Source organism: Bremia lactucae, linkage group LG7 (genome assembly GCF_004359215.1).
Source record: "Bremia lactucae strain SF5 linkage group LG7, whole genome shotgun sequence".
Taxonomy (NCBI): domain Eukaryota; phylum Oomycota; class Peronosporomycetes; order Peronosporales; family Peronosporaceae; genus Bremia; species Bremia lactucae.
The window spans coordinates 5,113-16,888 of NC_090616.1; the positions used below are offsets into that span (position 1 = coordinate 5,113).

The 11,776-nt window shown below is 44.3% G+C and overlaps 1 protein-coding gene across 1 annotated transcript; it reads left to right on the plus strand.

Annotated features, from left to right (window-relative positions):
- Positions 1–2,581: 2,581 nt before the first annotated feature.
- On the plus strand, positions 2,582–2,845 carry CCR75_009164 (uncharacterized protein; the record flags this gene model as incomplete). The annotated part of the gene is made up of 1 exon (XM_067967209.1): positions 2,582–2,845. One exon carries the CDS (start codon positions 2,582–2,584, stop codon positions 2,843–2,845), a length of 264 nt encoding a protein of 87 aa, XP_067815934.1.
- Positions 2,846–11,776: the final 8,931 nt, after the last annotated feature.

An 11,776-nucleotide genomic window follows, 5' to 3' on the forward strand; every position in this document is an offset into this window, starting at 1 on the left:
TTAGTGCTCTTTAGAGCTCGTAGCAGAGCTACACACTGTTCGACCTGACATTATATTCGTTTAATGAGAGAGCTCATAATCCGGCCTACGTGATAACGCATCGGCCAAAGCATTCTGCTTGCCAGGCTTATACTTCACCTCGAAGTTGTATTCCGCAAAAAAGGATAACCATCGGGCCATTCTCTGTGAGAGATGGGGCGACTTTGTCGCCGTGCGTAACGACGCGTGATCTGTATAAATCACAAACGGCTTAGAGCCGAGCAGATGAACTCTGAATTTTTTTTTTAAATAGCAAGAAAAGTAAAAGGCGTTCGTCTCTTAGGTAACTTTTTAGAAGTAAGTGAGTATTAAAATTTGACGAGAGCATACCTCATAGCTAGTAACTCTTTGAAGTGGGTAGGTCTTATCCGGAGCTTTAAGCTGTCTAGACTCGAACGCAATTACAAGTTCACGCCCATCATCATCTTTTTTTGTAACAGAGCACTATCAATGGCAAAATCCGATGTGTCACAGACGACACAGAAAGGCCAATTTGGATTTGGCAGTGCCAGAACCGGGGCATGAATAAGACTTATTAATTGCTTGTAAAGTATTATGCTCTGTGCTAGTCCAGCACCGATCTGTATAGATTAGGTAATGGCCTAGCCATATTAACGTAGTGTTCGCTTCATTGTTAAGATTTTAGGCGAGACTTAATCACTTACGCAAATTCTTCTGGTTCTTAGGAGCCGGCCAATCAACTATGGCTTTTGCCTTAGCGGGATCCGCTCTAAGACCTCGCTTCCCAATGAAATGCCCTAAGAAAGAATTTGTTCTGCGCCAAAAACGCATTTAGATGCATTGGCATATAATTTAATTGTGCGCATACACTCGAGCACTGCTCGCAAATGGTCTATATGGTTCTCCACATCCGACGGACCCTTCTCCGCACGACTTTGGACAAAAATGTCATCAAAATACGTCTTTACATAAACTTGATGAGGGCGGAAAGCTGCGTCATGAGACGATTAAATGTTGCCGGTGCGTTGGAAGGCCCTTGCGGCATAACCAACCACTCTCATAGCATTCCGCTTGGGGTACTTACCGCTGTAAGCGGGACATCGCTAGCTCGCATGAGTGTTGGTAATAACCATCGACTAAGCAAAGTGCACTGTACATTGTACATCCCACCAAATTGTTAAGAACATCCTTTCTAGGAATGGGGGCTTGTGCTGGTATAGCGGCAGCATCAAGCTTATTAGAAGCATGTACAATGCGCCATTTAATATTTGGCTTTTTGACACAACTTGTCGGTGCCGAATGGGAGATTTGCTCTCTCGTACCCTTCCAGCCTCGTTAGAAACGGAACAAATCGTCACTGACGTCACGCTATTCCTTTGGTAAAGGCCACTGTTATGTGACACAGTATTTGTTCCAGGAACCAAGTCAATTTCAGGACGGAAACCTCTATCCGGTGGTAAAACAGATGGTGAATTGGTACATACCACATCTTCAAATTCTTAATTAAGGAAAAGAATGGATCCGTAGGATCTTTAAGGTGCAATGACCCACTCCGCGCACTAAGTGCAGCTTTTGTGTCATGCAGGACAGCTTCGTCCAGAAGTAATGATGTGTTCAACTTAATCGTTGGTCGAACGACTACCATCTCAGATAAGTCGCCAGCCTTTAGGAATCGGCTGCACGCATCAATAGACATTTCGTCTAGCTCTAAAGAGCGTGCAACGAAGGGATTGCCGCTAGGCTAACTTCTTCCTCAATGTTACCGGCTACACCATTTACAAGCGTATGNNNCCTAAACCCTAAACCCTAAACCCTAAACCCTAAACCCTAAACCCTAAACCCTAAACCCTAAACCCTAAACCCTAAACCCTAAACCCTAAACCCTAAACCCTAAACCCTAAACCCTAAACCCTAAACCCTAAACCCTAAACCCTAAAACCAAAACCCTAAACCCTAAACCCTAAACCCAAAACCCTAAACCCTAAACCCTAAACCCTAAACCCTAAACCCTAAACCCTAAACCCTAAACCCTAAACCCTAAACCCTAAACCCTAAACCCTAAACCCTAAACCCTAAAAATTCTTTAAACACCTGTTGACCGCTTCAGAAAATTTAAAGCTTTAACCTATAAAAGTGTGAGCGAAAATGCCGCATTAACTAACAAGCGTACGATCCTTATAAAAGCATTAGCTTACGTCCTCGCAGTCTCGCTTATTGCTGTACGCCACGTTCGTGAGTTCGACACTAAGGTTAGTAACTTGGCCTTTTAAAATGTGACTCCGCATGACGTCTCACTTGCTTCAGCGTTAAAGCGATTTCTCGGACTCAACCTCAACTATTGTCCAACCCTTCGAGCGATTACCACGGAGGGCATCCTTCAGTATTCACCAGAACGCTCCATTTTCGAATGCTGACACAAACTAGTGGGCTTACCGGGACTAATCGTGACTCGGTAATCATGTCCCGAATTCTGCGTACAATTCCCTGCCAAGCACGCCAACTACTGAGGACGCTTTGACTCGCATCGAGGCCAAGGTATCCGTCACATCGTAACAACCACCCCGATCGCGCAACATCATCAATGGACAACGCGTATTGGTCAAGACACTGCAATTCTGGCCAGACTTACGAGGGCCCTGACCGACAAAAATATGGGGCCGGCAGTTATGACAAAGACTCAGTATACCGACTTGTGCCTCTGTCGTTTTCTCGTTCAGGATACATACAAGCAATGCACGGCTCCACAACAAGCGATCATTCGAACACGAGTCATGAGCATTCGAGTGAATGCTATGGTGGCGGGTGTGGTCTTGGCATTCCTTTTGGAGGTCTTTATTACTGCTAGAGGTGAAGCTTATACTTCACGGAGCAGTAAGCAAGCAACCTTCCCGAAAATTTGAGCTCATAACCTGTTGAATTACGTAACGCTATGAGCTTGAAGATGGGCTTACGGTCGAGATTACAAACCGGAAAGCAAGTTATATTTTGCGAGTTTAACTTTAGCCTACCTTTAACTTTATCCTACCGTTAATTATTTCCTATCGTTTGCTGCGCCCCCTTTCCCACATATGTGGACTACCGACGTCGGTAGCTTAGGGGTTACGGGGTCGGGGCGACTGTGATTGTTAAGCAGCTCCCATCTGGGCAGTGCCTGGGTGGGTTACGGGTCTAACATGAACGGAAACCTCGGCTAGTACCACTCCTGGGTCCGGCGCCGGAGGTGTAATGGACGACCCGGGAGCTGGGTAGGGAGCCGCTACGTCATGTCGCATAGCGTGACACGATAGGTAAACTGCCTTGTCTCGGGCCCGGACCCGAAAAGTCCCAAAGTTACTGTGGGCACAACCACCACCCCGGGGGCGGCTGCTACTTGAAAATACTCACATATGTGGACTACCGTTAAATGGGGGACGTCACTGTCTGGCGTTACAGTGCTGGTGAACCCCAAACACCAGGTCCCAAATTTTTGTTTTTGTCGTTACCGGGTATCGAACCGGTGACCAGTGGGATGCACCGCCATGCCTTACCTGACTGAGCCACAACACACGATATTTCCACACTCAACTTCTCCGTATTATTTTTTTCATACGATCCCCTATACCCGCATATGCATCAAGCGCAACACTTTCGATGAACACATTTATCTTCAAAATCTCCCTTGATGTGGACTCGAAGTGATGCCCTTATGCTGCCATGCCGAGTCCCATGATAAATTTGGTGTGCTTGTCTCTTGATAGAGCCTTAGTTAACCCGCCCGCGATCATTTCTTCAGTTGGCTTGTACTCCACTCCAATTACCTCACTTTCCACCTTCTCACGCAAGAAATGAAACTTGATGTCGATGTGCTTTGGGCGCAAATGGTAGACAGGATTCTTGGCAAGTGCAATACATCCTTGATTGTCTTGAAATATCGTCGTCGCCGCATCAGTCTTGTACTCCAAGTCATTTATCGAATTTCGAAGCCAGACTGCCTCTTGAGTTGCGCTATACAGACTCATGTACTCTGCTTCCGTGCTTGATGTCGCAACGGTTGGCTGTCGCTTGGAATTTCATGAGATCGTGCCGCCGTTCAGGAAGAACACGTATCCTGTCGTTGAACGCCGCGTGTCTAAGTCGCCTGCCCAGTTTGCATCTGCAAATCCAATAAGATCTCCCTTGTTAACGCCGCTAAACACAATGCTGATATCTTTAGTCGTCTTCAAGTATTTGAGAATTCGCCTTGCCGCCACCCAGTGTGACTTCCCGTAGCGCTCACAGAAATTGGCAACTTCGCCAACCGCATGCGCGATGTCTGGTCGTGTACAAGTCGCTATGTACATTAATGCACCCACCAATTCGCGATACGGAAATTTCGGTACAAACGCTTCCTCTTCAGGCATCTTCACCAGTTTCGAGTCGTTGTCCGCTGGCGTGTGCACGTCTTTGCAATTCTCAATTCCATACTTTTCTGAGAGTCGCCTGATGTATGCCTTCTGGTTCATCTTGATCAAGTGTTTATTGCGCTTGCGGTGAATCTCGATTTCTAAGCAGTACTTGAGACCCCAAGCTCTTTGATGCTGAGCTCTTGCTTAAGCGCAATCTTAATGTCCGCAATGTGCTCCTTAGTTTTGCCGAACAGCATTAGGTCGTCCACGTAGATTACAATGATGCTGTATTCGCCGCTTGACACTCGAATAAAACCACACGGATCTGCTGAAGTCCTTTTGAATCCTTGGTTTCCCAGATGTTGATTTAGTTTGCTGTTCCACTGCCGCGCCGCTTGTTTAGTTCCATACAGCGCTTTCTGCAGCAAACACTCTTCATCGGATTTTGTTGATCTTCAAAGCCGTCGAGTTGGTCCATGTAGATCTCCTCATCAACTTCTCCATACAAGAATGCGGTATCAACGTCGCATTTTCTGCCTCCAAGTCTTCAGCTGCTGCAATAGCTAACACCGTATTGATTGATTCTTACAAGCCACTGGCGCAAAAGTCTCGACGAAGTCGATCCCAGGCCGCTGCGTAAATTCTTTTGCAACTAATCGTGCCTTGAACTTGACAATATTTCCACTTCGATCGCGCTTGATCCGAAATACCCACTTGCAGCCAACAGCCTTCTTGTTCGGTGGCATGTCCACTAACGCCCATGTGCTATATATGTAATTAGCTCAATTAAGAGAAGTACAAGCTTTTGCCCAATTTGGTTCAGATTTAGATGCAACTACGCAACAACAATTAAAAAGGGTGTTGGATTAACAGAAATGTTAAAACAAGGTTTAAAGGTAGCGTAGCACTATCTGTTGAAGAACAGATTATAATTATTTATTTAGGGGTAAAAGGTTTTTTAGATAGAATCGCTGTAAACAAATTTCAATATTTGAAACTGATTGCTTAAATTTTATTAAAAATAATCATTTAAATATTTTAGAAGAAATTTCATCGAAAAAAGAAATTTCTTAAGAATTATATTCTACGTTACGTACTTTAGCAACAGATTTTACTAGAAATTTTAATCTTAATAATTTTATAGCAAGAAATATTAAAAAAAATCTTTTTTATAAAAAAATTAAGAGCATAAATAGAAAAAGTTTAAAATAAATAAATTTATAAAATTAGGATAACCAGGTTAGCAATAATATTAAATAAGGGAAATGAATTTCTAATAAATTCTGAATTTAGAAATGATACTCGAAATGCCATAAGAGTGCATTTAAGAAGACCAGTAGTAAATTTACCGCATACGCCGAAAATTGCAGTGGGACCTTCTATTGATGAAGAAACTTTAAAAGAGTTGAATAATTATTAATGAAAAACATTCGTTCTGGGTTGTTATTTAGAAAGTGGTATTGAGGATGGCAGTGACTTGTTCGCGACTGCAGTAGTTCTGGAGCCAAAAATTTAACTTTTTTAAAGTTTCTTCATCAATAGTAGGTCCGATTACAATGATGCTGTATTCGCCGCTTGACACTCGAATAAACACTGGATACGTGTTCTTTCTGAACGGCGGCACGATCACATGAAATTCCAAGCGATAGCCAACCGTTGCGACATTAAGCACGGAAGCAGAGTACATGAGTCTGTATAGCGCGTCTCAAGAGGCAGTCTGGCTTCGAAATCTGATTAAGGATTTGGAGTACAAGACTGATACGGCGACGACGATCTTTCAAGCCTACTTCACAAGTGTTAGGTAATTCGTTTTTCAGGTTATGAGCTTGACTGGTCTAATACCAAGATTATCGCTGTAAAACTTGACAAAAAAATTTATAAATCATTTAAATAGATTAGCCAAGATCCACAAGCTACAATTATGTATCTGACCTATCGTCTCGAGCACGGCATTCGTTATGCAAGGTCTTTCCAAGTGGCTTCATTGTATGATGCAGCCACATCTACAACAAATTTCAACGTACCTTCGAGACTCGGATCAACTTTTGCAAGGTCTTTGGTCTATTCAAGCCACAGATGACATGATACCGAAAACATTTGACGTGGTTTCCATGTACACGTCCATCAACATCGAGTTCGCTCTCCAAGTCATTCGTTGAGAATTACATGACGATCCCTGGATTGACACCATTATGTTGGACTTCGAGTCGTTCTGACTTCAAACTTATTCGTCTTCGGCGACTTAGTTTGGCTTTAACTTGATGGAATCGCAATGGGCACAATCCGTGGCTTCAAATTCGCGTCACTGTTTCGCGCACACTTTGAGAGAACACCTGTTTGTGACCATTTCACGTACTTCAAGCGATACGTCGACGATAGCTTCATGATTTGGAAACAGGACAAGGATAAGCCACATGCATTCAAGCGGCTTTAGCCACTGATACGACGTACCTTTACCGTTCACCTTCGAGTCAACCCAAGCAAGTTGCGTTCTTTGATCTTTAGATCATACGTGACAATGACGAGTTCATGTCTAGGTCTCACGAAAAGACATTAAGCTACACCGCAGCCAGCGCTCACCCGCCTGGCATATTGAAAGGACTCGTATCTGGCTTAATGAAGAAGTACAAGAACAGAACATCAACTCTTCTGACTTTGCAAAGTATGCAAGCTTTTCTATCTCCGACTTCGAGGACGAGGTTATAGCAACGCTCTATTGCTGTCTCTTTTCGACATTGCGTTGCATCAAGCCTTCAAGTTGTAGCTGACGTTGAAGTGAGCAAAAGAATAAGGTTCAGGGTTTGCCCCCAACGCTTGTACCAGCACTTCGAAGTCAATTATAAAGACGTGCGGTACGTGTTGGGGATCAGTCTAAACTAGGCGATGATGGGCAAAGCTTGCGCTTTAATGATGGCAGTTATGTGTGACAATCGACAATTGGTAGATGTGCAGATTGCTACACAAACGAGTTAGACTTGAAAAGTCCAACAAGTTTCGTAGGCGAGCACGAAACGGTCCATTCGGGTCGTACGAAATCTTGAAGAAGGCTTGTGACTATAGTGATCGAGATGTCAACTTTGTTGGCGCTGCACCGCTATGTATTAAAGACAACGTATTTTGAGATTAATAAAAGTAGCTCAAGTGGTTAAGACGTTAAAAAAGGCGTTCTTTGAACTTGGTATGAGTTCACACCCCTCAACGGAAAAGTTGAAACGGTAGCTGATATTTAGAGTTCACCAGGTCTTCGCTCCCCCGAAGTCAGGTCACCTTCCATCTTTTATATTTCATATTGAGATTATTCTTTGTAACAACAGTTTTTACTTAGCGTAATTACCAACCGACATGGACCAACTAATTAGGATTAGACAATGAGTGGCTCAAAGTTATATTGACCAGATTTAATTCGATAAAACTCACTTTGGATTTTGTCCTCTAATCAACAGACTAAAAGCCACAACTAAGCCTTTTCTTCTTAACAACGCTTAACAACGGCTTCACTCATCATGGTCTGTAAACGTGCCGAAGTCCTCCAAATAGTGGAAACTATTACCACTGGGAGTTCAACATGAGGATGACCCTGGCGAAAAAGAGTCTGCTGGGACACATCATGTCTTTCAAGGACGAGAATAACCACGGAGGCGTGACGCCAAGACATTTGACATAATCGCTCAAGGAGTCGAGAGTCAGCATCAAACCAAGATACGGTCAGCAACGCGTGCTATGGAGGCATGTGGAACGCTTCGCGTCTTCTACAACCGCTCGACTCTCTATGCTTGAGTTGTGATTACGCGCCAACTCCACGAGCTCGAGACGGAGAGCGGTACAAGCATGGCAGGACATCTTGACGCTTTTGATGAGGTTGTTGTTGGGTTCCAGACGATCGGAGATCCGGTCGATGAGTCGCGACAGCTGGTGGTTCTTCTGAGCAGTCTTCCGTCCAAATATGAGCTGATTTCGTCAATCGTAGGGAATGCAAAGGAAATCACGCTTATTGAGGTGAAGGAGAAGCTCTTAAAGGAATCGGAGAGGCTGCACAAGAAAGAATGTACAGAGAAAGCGTTTCGCGTGACTGGGAATGCTGGAAAATTTAAAGACGGAAAGATCAAAAGTCGAAAGGGTGGTGCGTCGCGCAAAGTGGGTACCTCACGCAATGAAAGGAGTTTTAAGAGCAAGTGATATAAATGTGACCAGTTTGGTTACATAAAACGGGACTGCCCCGCCTGAAATTGCTTAAGCAGCGGGGATGCAGTATTTGCAGTTGGTGAAGAAATGACAAAGGGATGGCAAATTGACAGCGGGGCCACATCCCACATGACATCCCACAAGAAGGACTTGTTCGAATACAAGGGCCTAAAAACAAGCATCGAAGTTATGATTGCGGACGGCATGAAGTTGCTCGTCAGACGATCAGGAGTCAAATGATCAGTTTGGATAGGAGAAGTAAACGCATGGTTAAAGTTCTTTTTATTCCGGGGCTCGACAGTAGTGTTAATATGCTGGTGCGCGTTAATCTTGTAACGACAAGTCACACTCAGCAATGTGTACAATGCCGAAGATTAAGCAGGTGCGATAAAAAAACTAACTCGATCCGTGACGAAATGCGTCGGTCATCTTTTCGACAATACTGAAAGAGAGGTGGCCCAACCGTTCGTGTCGATCCAGCAGCGTACATTTGCTCTTGTCATAACTCGATATCTCAATCATTTACGAGCATGGCGGAGTACACGGCATTACGCCTGACTATCGACGGCGAGGCGGCCTCCACATTTAATGGCAGAGCATTATTTTTCGCAATCTCAAATACAAAATAACTCCATCACTCTCCCGCTTGATGTATCACATGCGCTAGAGTCAAACAGGCAAAGTGCGCTCAGTCCAAAAAAAAACTGGAAAAAATTACCGAGTCGAATGCATCGAGGTGTTATTTGCAGCTACCTCAAGGGCCCGGTGAAACTCATAGAAAGGATTGATCACGCATCAAATTACAGTCAAGTTTTTGTGGCTAAAAGTAAGGATCAAGCTGCAAGGATGTTCGAACAGTTCTTAGTTTACTTCGAAAATTTGTCCAACTGCAACGTACACGTATTACGTACCGACGGAGGCGGTGAGTACAAGTGTTATCCTGTTCTGTAAGTCTACAGGAGTGAGACGTCAGGTGAGTGATGATAAGAAGCAGGCGTCGAAAGGGAAGGCAGAAAGGATGCATCGCACAGTGCTGAACATGGCGAGATTGATAAAGTTGTGCGAGTGGTCTACCTTTGTATTTCTAAGGCGACGATGTTCAATATGATACGTATGCTCTCTACCGCAATCAAACTAGTGCCAACTGATGCGTATGTCGCCTCTGCAGGTGTTGACAGGAAAAACTCCAAGTATTTACGACATTGTAGTGTTCTTAAGCCCTATCGCAACCCTGGAAGCAGAGCTTGGAAACCACGGGTGGAGATCGAAATTTTCGCTGAAAAAAGGAAGAGATGAAGGGTCACAAGGTCTACATCCCGCGCGACGACCGGGTGGCCATGACAACGCCGCACGTCAATAATATCGAGACGCTAGATGGTAACGGGAATCGTCAGCTTCAGTAACAAATCAAAAGTGAAGATCCGACGCTTAAACAGTCAATGCTGGAGAGAAAGGAAATTAACAAACGGAAGGGCATTTGCCCATAAAGTAGATGTACCACAACAACGGTTTACCAGCCGAAGTGCCATTAAACGAGAAATTGAGAAGATTTCTAATGGTTCGCCAAAATCATTGTTTCTATTCTGACATTTGTATGATAATAATCCAAATTTAAAATGTTACAACAGATAATCTGGATTTAAGTTATTAATTATCTTAAATATAAGAAAAGGAGTAAATGACTGTCAGAATTGATGCTAACCTTGAAATCCCTGAACGGAAGGAATCACTGCGAGGCGGGAAGTGAAAAAGGAAACGTGGCAGTCGAGGCAAGATATATCGTGCACCGTTGATCTAACTGTCGAAGCCACCAAAGTAATTCAAGCGGAAAAGCTACCAATTGAACGAAAGATTACACGGCGCATGTGGGCAAAGCCTTGCCGTGAAGCGATGCAGTCACCATGCTTGGACAATTGGCAGCAAGCAATGAATGCCGATATTGAGTCGATTAAAGCAAAGGGCGCATGGGAATTTGTGCGAAGGCCTTCAGAAAAAAGGATATTAGACTTAAAGGAGTATCTAAACTACCACACTGATGGCACGGTCGAGCGATACAATGCTAGGTTGGTGGAACAATCTATTGGTATCCATTATATCATTACGTTCAGTGCAGTGATGAATATGACGACGGCAAACATAGTTCTGGCGCTCGCAAGATTGCGGCGAGTCCCTGCGTAACACGGGAACGTTCTCAACGCATACGTAAAAGCTAAGATGGAATCAAGCTAAAGAAATTCCTACGTCTTCCCTAAGGTACAGTTATTGACGGAAATAAGTGCAAGGTAACTGATCAAGGCAGCAGAAGACAAGCTGCGTTGCTATAAAAGAAGAGTGTTTATGGCCTGAAGCAGGGTGGACGACTCTAGGCGGCGCATCTGCACAAGTGGAATTAAATTTCGCGCAGTGTTACACCAACAGCTGCCTACATTATACGAAGAATGACGCCGGAGAACAATAGTGGAGAAGCACTTTTCGTGACTGGGACATATACTGCCCTTGTTAACCATTTGAAGAAATGCACGTGCTAAAGGTGAAGTATCTCGGATATGTGAAAATGTTTTTGGCATGGAGGGAAGTACGACATATAAAATGGGTACGCACTTGAGCAAGAGCAGTGCATTCGAGAGCTACTAATTACAACTGGACTTGAGTTGGCACACCCAGCACGGACCCCGACTGGAAATTTTTAAGACAGGGAGATTAAGGCAGCCTCTCATCGCTGTAGATGAGTCGACTTAGCTTAGCCTGTAGGTGCGACGGAAGGGACACCTTTCGTCCGCCAAAGTGATTAAATAGTAGGCGGCAATGTTCGTCCTGACAGTAGCTCTCCTTTGTTTTGGAAGCCAACAAGCTCGTCACGTGGAAGACTTTCATGGCTGCAAACGTTGACGACTCAACTTGTGCCTTAGGACGAGACACATTTTCCTGGTGTCATTCCTCGAAAACAGGTCTGCGCGATAAAGTGTCAGCCAAGATATTCGACTTTCCCGGCTTGTATATAACTATAACATTAAATTCAGAGAAGAATGCAAGCCATCTTGCCATTCTAGGCGAAAGGTGCGGTGAGTTTATTGCAGTCTGCAGTGATACGTGATCCGTATAAATCACAAATGGCTCGGTGCCCAATAGGGTCACACAAAACTAGACGAGAGCGTACTTTATTGAAAGTAGCTCTTTGTCATGCACGGGGTAATTCAGTTCTGCGGCTTTGAAAAGCCGGGACTGATAAG